This window comes from Hippoglossus hippoglossus, chromosome 14, assembly GCF_009819705.1.
Source record: "Hippoglossus hippoglossus isolate fHipHip1 chromosome 14, fHipHip1.pri, whole genome shotgun sequence".
Classification (NCBI taxonomy): domain Eukaryota; kingdom Metazoa; phylum Chordata; class Actinopteri; order Pleuronectiformes; family Pleuronectidae; genus Hippoglossus; species Hippoglossus hippoglossus.
This window is the reverse complement of record NC_047164.1, coordinates 5,817,146-5,831,367: the sequence shown is the minus strand read 5'-3', so window position 1 is coordinate 5,831,367 and position 14,222 is coordinate 5,817,146. Positions and strand designations below refer to the sequence as shown.

At 43.4% G+C, this 14,222-nt stretch overlaps 1 protein-coding gene across 1 annotated transcript; it reads left to right on the top strand.

The window, feature by feature from the left end:
* Positions 1 to 2,218: 2,218 nt before the first annotated feature.
* unc119b (unc-119 homolog b (C. elegans)) lies at positions 2,219 to 12,923 on the top strand. Its single transcript, XM_034606470.1, has 5 exons — positions 2,219 to 2,701; positions 10,810 to 10,920; positions 11,325 to 11,424; positions 11,539 to 11,711; positions 12,386 to 12,923. Exons 1-5 carry the CDS (start codon positions 2,434 to 2,436, stop codon positions 12,496 to 12,498), a joined length of 765 nt encoding a protein of 254 aa, XP_034462361.1. The 5' UTR covers positions 2,219 to 2,433; the 3' UTR covers positions 12,499 to 12,923.
* Positions 12,924 to 14,222: the final 1,299 nt, after the last annotated feature.

Sequence of the window (14,222 nt, the reverse complement as noted above, 5' to 3'; positions counted from 1 at the left end):
GAGGTCAGCACATTGCCCAGACTATCTGTCAGTGTGTGTGTGTGTGTGTGTGTGTGTGTGTGTGTGTGTGTGTGTGTGTGTGTGTGTGTGTGTGTGTGTGTGTGTGTGTGTGTGTGTGTGAGATTGTAATTCCAGGATTGTGTCTGTAACACAGAGATAGATATATATGAGAGGGAGAGATGTGAGCATATCACAAATCATATCACAACAAAAGATTCTAGAGGACATTCCTTATCACAGGGGTTTTGTGTAGGTGAGAATGTGACACAGGACTGGTGCATATGTCCATGTGTGTCCCTGTGTGTGTCCATGTGTGTACCTGTGTGTCCCTGTGTGTGTGTGTGTGTGTGTGTGTGTGTGTGTGTTTTTGCTGATGTTAGCAGCAGCAGCTCAGACGTGACAAAGGGATGAGCGGACTCAGCAGGCCGGTGTGAAGAGCCCAGTGGCCATATAGCCGACGCTCTGTGTGCACATACAGACATCGCACACGTAACAAAACCTCACCTGCTTCTATACACGTTACACAGACGCTAACACCACCATGCAGCACAGACACAGACACACACCGGACAGCCACACAAATGTCCTACATGATAACAAAGGAAACACACTCAAACTTAAAAGCTATCTTTTTATCTGAGCTTATAGCTACACTTGAATTCAACTTGATAACTGAATATTTAAGTTTGGAAGTTTGTCCTTTTTCAACTTTGGTCCCACTTCTGAACCAGAAAAAAAGTATCTTGTGACTCTGCAGGTACTTTTTGATCAGCATATGAACTACAACACCTGACACAGTGGCCTCTGGAGTGAATTAAACTGCATATCACCTACAGCTACAGTCCACACTCGTTCTTATATCTTGCAGGTGCCCAGAAAAGGCCAAACCCAAGTTAATACTGGAGACCGGTCTGTAGTAAATGAGGACTACCTCTAGGGTGCAATGTTTCCAAATGTTTCCGTGTCTACTGTTATAATTAGTTTAGGGAATCTTCACCCTCTTAATGACCCGTAATGACTCTGATCTCAGTCAATGCTGGTGTGAAAAACTAAATCCAGGATGACACCTTGACCTGAACCCTTCATGTACTACTCTGAATAGTAAGTCAGTCCGTTGTCTTTACTGGTGTTTTTTATATGATGGTGATGGAGACTCATGTGTGGCTGAGATCTGCAGTGACTCATGCAGAGAGTTGACATGCATCAGTAGAGAGAGAGAGAGACAGAAATAGAATTAAATCCTCACAGAGTTGTTCCCGCTGGCGCCTGTCTGTAGTGACGGCGACTTCCAGCAGGCAACAGCTGTAAATGTAAAGATTGAGAAGCTGGTGTTTGTGGCAGCAGACTTATGACACTATGACACATTTTGTGGTGAATATTTGCAGCTAATCGCGACACAGGCAAGTAACCAGATCATTTACAAAAAAGTGAAAGTAACAATAACACTGTCAAATATAATATTTACAGGGTCAATGTTGTGTGTCACATAGTGCGGTAAGAAGTACGTCCAAAGTACATGTAATAAAGACCTGCCTCAAAATGTAAACTGTGGCAGAGCAATAAAGTCACTGACAAATTACATTGGCCTGTTTTACTGAGGTTTGCACTGTGTTAAAGGCCTCAATAGACACACACACACACACACACACACACACACACACACACACACACACACACACACACACACACACACTTGCCTAACCCAAACCTAACCCTTACCTAATCATAACCTTACCTTAACCCAAACCTATAACCTTAACCTGACATGAAACTTAACCTTAAACCTTCCCCATAATGTGACTGTAACAGATGTAGGTCCCTTAAACATGAATAACACACACACTGTTATGAATGAACCGACAGTTGGATCATCATTTATTGTTGCGCCTCTCCCGTCACTTGTAGCGCACATTGCGCAGAAGCACCAGACGCTCTGTCAGCCGCACGGAGCGTCTCTGCTGGAGGGCTGAAGCTCAGACGCACCCCCCCTCCTCCCGGGCATCAACGACCATCTGCCGCCTCTTTTTTAAATTTCAAACCGAGCAGACCTCCAGCTCCTCTTCACACAACAGGGACTCCGTCTGAGGCAGAGGGGCTGTGCGTAACAGCGGCAGGAAAGAAGCGCTCCAAGGAGGAGAGGAGAGGAGAGGAGAGGAGAGGAGAGGAGAGGAGAGGAGAGGAGAGGGGAGGAGAGGAGAGGAGAGGGGAGGGGAGGGGAGGAGAGAGGAGGGGAGGAGGAGAGAGGACGGGGGGGTTTGCATGCAGCGCGTCTGCAGAGGAGACAGGCTCTTTGAAGGAGAAGCGGATTTGAATTAAGCACCGGATAACAGACAGCAACTGTGCATCCTTCAGGGAACGAGGGAGGGAGGGAGGGAGCAACTGTTTTGTATCTTAGGTTGGCAGACGGGTGGGGGGGAGGAGGAGGAACGGAGAATGAGCTATTCTTGCACCAGCAGGGGCAACAGCCAGGACCCATCGAGCGCCAAGGAGCCTGCCGCTGATAATCCGGCCAGAGACGCCGGCGGAGACGCGGACAGCGGCGGCGGCGACGGCAGCCCGAGGCGCACGGCGGCGGCGATGAGGGTGAAGAAGGGATGCAACTCGACCGACGTGGGGGTCCCGATGACCACGGAGGACGACCTGCGGGCCGGCGCGGTGGTCAGCCCGGAGGGTGTGCTGGGTCTGCAGAGGATCACAGAGAGTAAGTTCAGTGGGGATGAGAGGGAGGAGGAGGACAAAGGTGCTGAGGTGTCGGACCCCATGTGAGTCACTGCATGTCCCCTTATCTGTGTCACCTTCAAAGGCCCCACAACGCTCCCCTGGAGCCCCGGTTACTTCTGTTTGTTTGTGTTGTCAAAAAATGTATTTACATAAATATAAAGGTTAGAAAAGAAATGAAAAAAAGGTGGGAACAGTTCCTGATTCTCACTGAAAAAGTTCATTGTACATTCGGACAGTTTTGTTACTTTTTTAGTGTCTATATAAGTTGTAGAGTCTTAAAACACTGAGAAATGGAGTCTGACCCCTTGTCAATTTTTACAGTCAAATTTTACACTAAGATAAGATTTATATAATCCTTCAATCGAGTCCCAAAAGATATTGACGACACAATTTAAAAATAGCTCAAAGATTCAATATCAAGAGGTTTGGGTTATATTCAATATAAATTAGATTCGATTAGTTGGATATATAATGTTCACAATTTTTATGTGAACTTTTTTGATCTTATTGGTGCTACTCAATTTATTTGGTTTCGATATTGTCCCCAAAACCTTTTTCCTTTTTCAAAACTCAGATGTGCAGGGAGCTTGAGTGTCTCAGTGACATCACAGTCATGAGCATGTCTCAGGTGCTTCCTTGAAAATACACCTCGGAGAAAGTGCAGCCAGGTGTCAGGTAACTGCTGAACATGCACAACGCTTTATCCTCTTTAATCACATCATCCTCTGTGGGGCATCATGGCTTCACTTCACCTCCGGGTGATGTTATTCGGCTGGAGGGAGGTGCAGAGTGAGGTGCTGGGGTGAGTCAGGGGTCACGATTCACAGACGTTTGTTCGCGTGAGTTCACGTCTGGTTCAGTGTGGATGAAGAGAGAAAGCTGACGTGTGTTTTGCAGAAATCTAAGAGGCCTCATCCAACCTGGAAATGTTCCTGTAGCTGTATCCTGTTGTTCACTCTGCAGTCAGGTGGTGAGGGACCCACAATAATCCTTACAGGAAACAGGAGAGTGTGCCGTGGTGTTATATAAGGAGTGATATAGAGATTTAACTTAAGCAAGGATAGAAAAAGAGAATATAGAATAGGTTATACTTAAACACGTAAAAGTCAGCAAAAAACTATGTCAAAGTATGAAAAGTAACTATATGCAGATGACAAACCTTTGCTATAGGTATAATAATAATAATATGAATACTAATATATAAAATTCATCTTTTTAAAAACATTTATAACTATTGTCTTTTAAATCTCCAATTCGTTTTGACTTATTTGTTCTAATTGCTGCCTTCTGAAGCACTTTGTAATCTGGATTTTGAAAAGTACTCAGTACTACTATATAAAATCATTATCAGGCCTCTCATAGTGAAACACAGCAGCAGCCAGGAAGCTCTTATGTGCATCTCTCACCACCTCAGGTCTTAAAGCAACAGTTAGTAAACAGGTGGCGTCCGACTGTTTAAAAAACACAATACTTTACTTACACAACAAGACTTACAATACTGTACAATGCAAACACAATGTCTGGTATTTCCCTGAGCTTTAAACGTTCGCACAACAACTTCCCATTTTTCTTTATTCATCACCTGACTGCAAATGTTTCCACATGAAGATGCCCTCACTCAAATCATATATTTATTAATCGGAGTGCGAAAGTTTTTATGTCTTTCTTTAACAAGACAAGATATTATTTACCAAGTTCTATTCATGTTGTTGTATTTCTGTTTTCTTTTTATGTGTATTTATTAACACAGAAGTTTATGGTTAATCTGTAAAATATCAAGCCTCAGTCCCATTTCTTTGTCATGAGAGTTTGACAATTTTTTAAAGTATATATCAGTATCAGACATTTTATTTTCTTCTTATCATCCATTTCAGCGTCATCCCCTGAAATGATAAGAACAGGAGAGTAACCAAAGCTGTGTTCAGTCTCCGTCGTGAACACGCAGCACTCGTGTGCTTGTGATGAGTCTGTGTGAGGATCGTTGTCCAGCTGAGCAGTGACACGCACGGGATCCTCACAATGACTCTGTCTCCCACGCCAGACTTTATTATGGCGTTGGAAACTCTCCCTCTCCCATGTAACGACGTCATCGCTGGAGGGAAGAGGAGGCATGTGTGAATCACCACAGCAACGCAGACACATGCTTGAATCACTACGGCAACATGAAGCATCTTCCCTTGGTTACAGCCAGAGGAACATGCATGCTCTGTTCTCCCCAACTCTCCTTCATGTCTTTTGTCCGCTCCCCGGTTTAAAAGTGTAGCTGTGCTGTCACTTGTCGCCGTCAGACTTGACACCAACGACCTGAGCTCTCTGAGGCCCTGGTGTTGTTATGTGGCTCCTCCGTCTCGGTTTTTAAAATTTTTATTTCTGCTGCTGCTCATTCTCAAGTAGCTGAAATTGATTCCCTCTCTAAGTGGCATGACGCTCGGCTCAGTCTCGTGTCAAGCTTTATGTTTTTCACTCAGTGGTTGTTGTTGGAAGCTGCTCGCTGCTGTGTCAGTCTCACAGGAGAGGAAACATTCTCAGGAAAGTCACTTTCAAATATGCTTGACGCTCATCTGGTAATCAAAGCAAGCGGCTGAGAGTGATTAAGGTTTGCACGGACAGAACAGGCTTTCTCCTCACGCAGTCGACTAATTTGATCTGAACTTAGGTTCTTAAGAGAATCTTAATCTGCCTCCAAGCTAAATACTCAACAGCCGACAGGAAATTAACTAACGGAGGCTTGAAAAATGCGTTATTCGTGTTTAAATGAAGCAGAAATGGTACATTTGCTGGTTCCATCTTCTGAGGAAACCAGTTTTCCTCTGTTTCAATTTTGTAAAGTAAATATTTATGACAAAATAAGCTTTTGAAAACATCACAGTGAGCGCTGGGAAAATGTGATGTGACAATGTGACATCTTGACATGCAACTGTTTGGATGATGAATAACTGGGCACTAAAACAATATCAATAATCAGAGCTATATCATTTTCGTCAATAGGAATATAACTGAAGGGTCAATATGTCGAACACAAAACTGTTCTACCTGAGATTTGTAAAATGTTTTGAAGTGTTGGTCATAAAGAAGAGTTTGAAACCACAACATTCACTCAGGACCAAAATTCGGTCTTTAAACTTAATTTAAAATATAATAATTTGACATATATCATGGTAGTTATCTACATTGAGAAGTTTTTTTATCTTGATATTATTTTTGGCCTAATCGTCAAATTGCTTCTCATCTGTTTATTTGTATCCTCTCAAATCGTGCCTGAAACCGATCAGCTCACGGCTACAGAGCTGTGGTCAGTGTTGAGTGATTCACACGGTGTTTCACAGCTTCAAGTTACATTTCCTGAGTTCTGTGAAAAGGATTCACGGTGGCTAGACATATTTCTGTGTCAGCTGAGCGACAGAATCACTCAAATGTCAAATGTGGCCGTGCGAACTCGCCTGTGAGGTTTTTCGGTTTGAAATGAAAATAACCCGCGTGTGAGAATAAACTCTGGTCCTATTACCCACTGAACATTGCACTTCTGGAGGATTGTTCTGCTCTGGTGTTGTGCTGCTGCAGTGAAATGCTCCACACTGTGAAGTTAAACATGGCGGCAGGTGATGCAACTTTATTTACTGTGTGGGAAACGTTATTCGACGACATAGACAAAGTCCCATCACAGATATGAAGAAGACCACCTCACACATTTCTTAACCTTTCTTGTCGTCAATGTCAGAAACTCACTTCCTGTCGACCACTTGCTGTGTGAAATCATGTCTGACTTCCACGTCTGTCCAACAGTGAACCTCCGCTCTCCTCCTCCCGTCGACCTCATCATCTTCTCCTCTCTTTTTAAAGCCATTCTCGTTTTTTTTGCCATGGCACTGTTGCCATGGCGCTGTGGTCAGTGACAGGCGAATTCAGGTCAGTAAGGCAGAGGCGAGATGCGTCAGCCCTCTACGCCAGCATGCTATCAAACCTAATCACAGTTCACACAGAGCTTAGGGGAGGAGAGTGTGACACATCATGTCTGTTTTTACACTCAGCTGTACTTCGACAAAAACACAAGAAATTCAAGTTATAAATTAGATGCATCACGTATTTATCATAGAGCAGCTTGTTGATCTTGTTTTAACAAATATAGGGAACTTGCTGGTTACAAATCAAGAGTTTGCAGTAAAATCTGTCACTTGACTTTGCCGGATAATTTTTAGTTGCTTCACTAAAGTCTAAATGATGAATGTAACATTTCTGAGATATTATTAAAGACTCTGTGAAAGACGAGGGATCAGAGCTGAGGGAACACAGCAGATGAAGTGATAGAGTGAATGAGAGCTCAGGGACGAAGTGGTGGAGTTAACAGGTGTAACACCGGAGGGACCAGCTCGCATTCTCAAAGGTGGGAAACACACTGGTGCAGGAAGTGAAACAACTGTAGACACACGGGGAAGGTCACTTTCAAAATAAAACAGGAAGTCACAGAAGGAGAAGACTGAGGTAATTCCTTTAAAAGTTATTGAGATAACTTTATACAATGAAATCCTGTCTTGTAGATGCCAATTAGGATAGAATGAAATAATTAGAGAATAAACATACCATACAGACTAACAACTCTATAAAGATATGAATACATAAATAAAAAACAGTATATAAACAGTACATACTACAATGTGCATTATGCAACGAGTGAATTAAGTGCGGAATAGAGTGTCCCCATCAGCCGGGTATAGCCAGGCTGCTGTTATCATGATTCATCATCAACAAGTTGAGCCAAACACGTCACGGTGGTGCAGTTGGTTTGCACTGTTGCCTCACAGCTAGAGGTTTGAGTTGCATGTTCTCCACATGTCCGTGTGGGTTTTCTGCAGGTAGTCTGACTTCCTCTCACAGTCCAAAGACATGCAGGATGAGGTTAGGGTAGTTGGGGATGATAAAGGCTCCATAGACCTGTCAAGCGTCTGCTCAAGTGGGACAGACTGAACTAGATCCCATTTTCACTGTCAGCTGTACTGTTTGCCTGCATGCACGTTGTGTTTCTAAGCTTTTATATGGATTCATGTGCCGCTGATTTTAAACTGCTGCTCTGGAAGGTAGAATCGGACCGGTCCCAGCGTTATCTGGGTGAACGGCCAACATGGAGCTCAGGAGTGTTTATTTTGGATGAATCTAGGTCGTGTGATGCAGTTTGTGTTGAACTGAGGCCGGAACCTCGTCTGGCTGTAAACTGGTGATTTCATAGATCTGCAGCGAGTAAACAGGAACGACAACAGCAAGAGGTTTGGGTTAGGTTAGGTTTAGTTTAGTTTAGGTTTAGTTTAGGGTTCGGCAGGTAGTAACTTCTGTTAAGGTTAGAGAAATTAAATGAAAGTTAATGTAATGTTCTCTGAAGTCATGGAGACACGATTGTGTGAGTGTGTGTGTGTATGTGAGTGTGTGAGTGGCTTTCTTATTATGTTGACATAGTGTAATTTATGCATCACATCATGCTTTGTGTTAAAGTCCCCCTCCACTCAAATATAATGCATTGCTTATTGTTATGTCCAGGATAAAAATGCCCCCATGTTTTGCATTTTGAGCCAGAGTCTGCGCACCGATGAGCGGGGGATGGAGATGTAGCTCAAATGCAAATCAGATGTAACTTTAAGTGGTGAGTGTAAAATATAGGATCATGAGTTTGATGCACTTGTTCAGTGGTGAGAACATCTGAAGTCGCCGCAGGATTTCAAAACCTGCTGATGTTGGGTTGGGGTTTGAAGTTAGTTTGAAGAAGTGTTTTTGCATACGAGCTTCCTGTCTCCGTGTTCGACTGCTGAGTTCACACCCACAGACACACGCGCACACACACACACACACACACACAGACACACACACACACACAGACACACACACATACACACACACACACACACACACACACACACACACACACACACACACACACAAGGCTTTAGCTGCTTATAGTCAACTTAATGTGTTGCATAATTCAGATTTGACTGTGGCGAGCAGACACTTTGCTGCACGCACACAAACACACAAACACACACATACACAAACAAACACACATACACACACACACACACAGAAAACACTTGAAAGACATGTTCTGTTAGGAGCTGTTTACTATCACATCCCATTAGGAGAGCTGAGAGTGATAAACTGGAGTCTATCGACAGCTTCAGTGGATTCAACATATACCCAGATGACTGTGTGTGTGTGTGTGTGTGTGTGTGTGTGTGTGTGTGTGTGTGTGTGTGTGTGTCTGAAAGTGTGAAACTCAGTGTCCTCATGGGACTTCATCATGAAGCTCAAAAGGAACAATTAGCAGTGGGTTAGTGAAAGGACAAAGACAACTCCATCTGTGGTATATTATACACATGTAGACGCACACATAAACACACACACATACACGCACACATGCACACGAATACACAGACGTCCATGCGCGTTAGTAATGGTCCCCACTGCTCGCAGGCACAGACATTGGATGGTATTAATTGAAAATATGTAGCTGCTGAGGGTGTTTTTGTTTTTCTGTTTCGTGTGTGTGTGTGTGTGTGTGTGTGTGTGTGTGTGTGTGTGTGTGTGTGTGTGTGTGTGTGTGTGTGTGTGTGTGTGTGTGTGTGTGTGTGTGTGCAGCACCATAGTCAGGACTGATGAGTTCAGAGAAGCATTCACACTGACAGAGGAGCCAAAAGGCATCACAAGGACACAATGAATCAGATCCGTGCTGTCAGGAACACTCGCCTCACACAGAAAGTGGAGTTGACAACAGACTGAGACTCCAGGGTGCGATTCTTCTTTGGGGATGGTTCTTAGATTACATCGTTCGACCAAGTTTCATGGAAATTTATTTACGTAATTAAACAAACAAACAGACAGACAGGGGTAACCTCCTTGGTGGAGGTATAATAAGGCTCATTGTGAGTATATCTTCCAGATGGTCATGAAGAAATAAACAACCAGCGTGTGTGTGTGTGTGTGTGTGTGTGTGTGTGTGTGTGTGTGTGTGTGTGTGTGTGTGTGTGTGTGTGTGTGTGTGTGTGTGTGTGTGTGTGTGTGTGTGTGTGTGTGTGCCAGAGATCTGTTGACATCAAATGACAAGTAAACAGACACTGAGCTGATAGATGGACGTGACATTTTAATCAGACGTGTGTTTACTGATCTCTTAAACTCACAGACTGTGTCTCTGCAGTGATCCGCTCACAAATCTCTGAAACTGTCAATTAGAAACTTTCTCTGTGAGCGTCGTGGCCGCGAGGTGAGCGAGAGCAGCCTCGGTGGTGATGATGATGATGGAGACACGTGGCGGTTACACGTCCTGACCGGTGGTTTCACTGGATCAAGCAGGAAGCAGGAAGTGTCCGCCCTGCTGGGGGACGCTAATAAGCAGTGACACTGCCTGGTGAGGGCAGGAAGGATTAGAGGATCGAAAATAACCAGCTTCTCTTTCTCTGTGTGTGTGTTTGTGTGTGTGTGTGTGTGTGTGTGTGTGTGTGTGTGTGTGTGTGTGTGTGTGTGTGTGTGTGTGTGTGTGTGTGTGTGTGTGTGTGTGTGTGTGTGTGTGTGCGTGCGTGTGTGTGTGTGTGTGTGTGTGTGCGTGTGTGTGTGTGTTTGCTGAGGAAGTGGCTGCTCTAACACAGTTTCTCATTATGATTTTTAATACGACTCATCTGTCTAAAAGTTGAGAAAGATTAGAAACTGCACTCAGCGGAATGAATGTTATTATTAGAAAAGTTATGTATTGCTGCGTAGTATTTTCTGTTAAAGCTTTTGAGCATGTGAATGTTTTACCACATCTATTATCAGTGTAACCACTTTCACACTATTTATTTTCTTGTTCGCTTGGTCCACTCACAGTATATTTTCTAACTTTATGATGGTTCACTTTTGTTTTTCTCAACATTAAACTGAACCCACCGTTATAACTGAGCTCAGTTTAATATGGTCTAATATAATATCTTATATTCCTTCATTATATCGTTGAAGTGTGTAACTCTCTCTCTCTCTCTCTCTCTCTCTCTCTCTCTCTCTCTCTCTCTCTCTCTCTATCTCTATCTCTCTATCTCTCTCTCTATCTCTATCTCTATCTCTATCTCTCTCTGTCAGATTATCTGTGCAGCCCGGACAAGAACATTTACAACATCGACTTCACCAGGTTCAAGATCAGAGACATAGAGACGAGCACGGTGCTGTTTGAAATCACCAAACCTCCCACAGGCAAGTCATCCATCCATCCATCCATCCATCCATCTATCTATCTATCTATCTATCTATCTATCTATCTATCTATCTATCTATCTATCTATCTATCTATCTATCTATCTATCTATCTATCTATCTATCTATCTATCTATCTATCTATCTATCTATCTATCCATCTATCTATCTATCTATCTATCTATCTATCTATCTATCTATTTATCCATCTATCTATCTATCTATCTATCTATCTATCTATCTATCTATCTATCTATCTATCTATCTATCTATCTATCTATCTATCTATCTATCTATCTAAACCTGTCTAGGTGGTAACATGTTAAATTACATACTAATTTGCCTGTGTGAGAATATTTTATTTCTCTTTTCTCTGTCCCATCGCAAACGAATCCTCACCTCAGATAAATCAGGGGAGAAGAGGAATATCGACCTGAACGCCGGCCGGTTTGTCCGTTACCAGTTCACCCCAGCTTTCCTCCGGCTGCGGCAAGTTGGAGCCACGTAAGTGAGAACGTGTGTCGATCTTTCAGTCAGAGACAGAATAAATGCGTTGTCCTCTGTCTTTGGGATTTCTCTGTCTCACCCACCTCTATGTCTCCGTCTTCGTCCCGGCAGCGTTGAGTTCACAGTCGGAGACCTGCCCATAGAAAACTTCAGGATGATCGAGAGACATTATTTCAGAGAGAAGCTGCTCAAGAGCTTCGACTTTGAGTTTGGCTTCTGCATGCCGAGCAGCAAGAACACCTGCGAACACATCTACGAGTTCCCTCCTCTGTCTGAGGACGTCAGTAAGTCTATACACACACACACACACACACACACACACACACACACACACACACACATACACACACACACACACACACACACACACACACACACACACATACACACACACACACACACACACACACACACACACACACACACACACACACACACACACTCACACACACACATAAAGAAAATATCTTTATAGGCAAGGAAACATCTGTTTTGAAGGCATTGACGTGGCACTGTAATGGTTAACGTTTGGATAATGCTGGAGTCTTTGTTCATGAGTCCACTGCACATAAATCATGGTCCTTCTCTCCATCCAGCCATCTTTCCTCTTACGTGAGGGTATGAAGGTTAACATGAAGGTAGGGATGGGAGAATGAGGATGAAGGGATGAGGATAGGGATAAGGGAAAAAAGATGTAGGGTGAAGGAATGAAGAAAGGAGGATGAGAGAATGAGAGGAAGGGATGAAGATAGGGATAAGGGAAGAAGGATGTAGGGTGAAGGAATGAGGGAAGGAGGAACCTCCTGAACCTAAGTCCTGCATCGAATAATAAAAGAGAAGTTTTTCTTTCTTGTTCCTACATTGAAACCCTCCTCAGATTTAGCCTAGGACGCCGTCGGTAGACGCCGGCGGCCATTCTTCTGACCGCTGTGATTTGTTTGTGTGTTTCTGTTGCCAGTCAGGGAGATGATCCTGCACCCGTACGAGACGCAGTCCGACAGCTTCTACTTTGTGGACAATAAGCTGGTGATGCACAACAAGGCAGACTACTCGTACAACGGTGGGACATAGAGGCGACACACACACACCGACACGAGACAGATGGACGCACGGACGGTCGTGAGCGAGGATCAGAGAAAACGAAAGACTGTTGCTCCAATCGTCTCTCCTGCTCCATCTCTGTCTCCCTCTGAGAGAATTCCACAGAGGAAACACCCGTTCAAATGTGTCAGTTGAATTGTGAGTTGAGTTTGTCCGAGGCCTAAAAAGACGTCCGCACAAACACACACATAGTTCACAGCTCGGTGTGACGTGTGTGTTTGTAACAAAGTGAGAAACGTCATGAAGCAAAAAACTGGAAAAACTCTGTATCTTGAAATATTGATAGAAATTATTTTTTTTCATAAATGTACATGTTAGAAACAAATCATCCAAAAACGTGTGTTTTTAGGACTTAGATTCAACGAGTGTGTGTGTGTGTGTGTGTGTGTGTGTGTGTGTGTGTGTGTGTGTGTGTGTGTGTGTGTGTGTATATGTGTGTTTCTGTACTAGCGCTGGGTCGATTTCTGGTTTTGGTTTGGGAGCTTAACCCTGAGGCGACATTTGTGATAATGACAGGTTCTGGCAAATTAAAAAGTAACCTACACCAGCAAACTGTGCAGACAGCGTCACGTCGCAAAATCCAACCATTAACCAGTAACCACCGTTCATCATGAAAAGTAGGACAACATAATAAATAACACTTGAATGGTGGAGGGCACACCTCCGCCAATTAGTCCCCTTATGAAACCACATTTAGATTCTCTAGCACCAGATGCCACACACTCATAAATATCAGAAAGTGAGAAGTATAAACACATCCAGGACGTAAAGGCAGAGTAGTGAGAAATCAGTTCTCATGATTCAGACTCATTTAACTGCTTTTTAACGACTGTATTATAGTTATGTTATAATGTAAAATGAGAGGCCTCCGTTGAAAAACTCATAACATGTGTGGACGAGGGAAGTGGAAGTGAGGAAACTTATTTGGGATTCATCTTTCTATCTAGTGTCTATTATCAGTTTTTGACCATGTTGGAATCTTTGTGCTCCAAGTAGCATCTGCTGGATCAAGTGCGACACCTAATGGTAAAAGTCGTTATACCAGTCTGGTGTGAATTTGGCTTATAGAGTCAAATCGGTTTGTTTGTTTTTTTACACCGGCCCAACCCTACTGCACAGTGTGTGTGTGTGTGTGTGTGTGTGTGTGTGTGTGCGTTTGAAGTATGATTACTGTGTGTGGTAGAAATATATGAATTTAAATGTCAGTTGTGTGGCCATCAGGTTTAAAAAGGTCTAAATAGATTTCAATCTGTTAGCACATTTTCTTCAGCAGACAGTAGTTAGCTCTTAGTTAATGTTTCCTTTTTACGTCTGTTCTTTATTTCTTATTTCTCGAGTCGCGGGCCCTGTGTTGACCGTGTGGGGACCAGCTGTTTGTGTTCACTGTCACTGTTCAAAGCACAGCGACTCTCTGGAGGCGACACTGAGGAAACGGTGAACTGATTTGAGCTTGAGCGTTGTCGTCCGTGCACCCGCTGCACTTTTCCAGTCACATTGTTGCATCCTCATCGTCCAGGTTAACGTCTCCCCTTTCAGGAACTTCATAGGTAAAGAAAATGATTATAAATGTTTGGTATGTCTAAGTCATGAAGGAAAGGCCTGTGGAATGTAGCAGAAGACTCTCAGAGAACAAATCACCCCCAGAAATCTCACATATATATATATTGTGTGTGATGTAAAGTTTGTCTCAACTT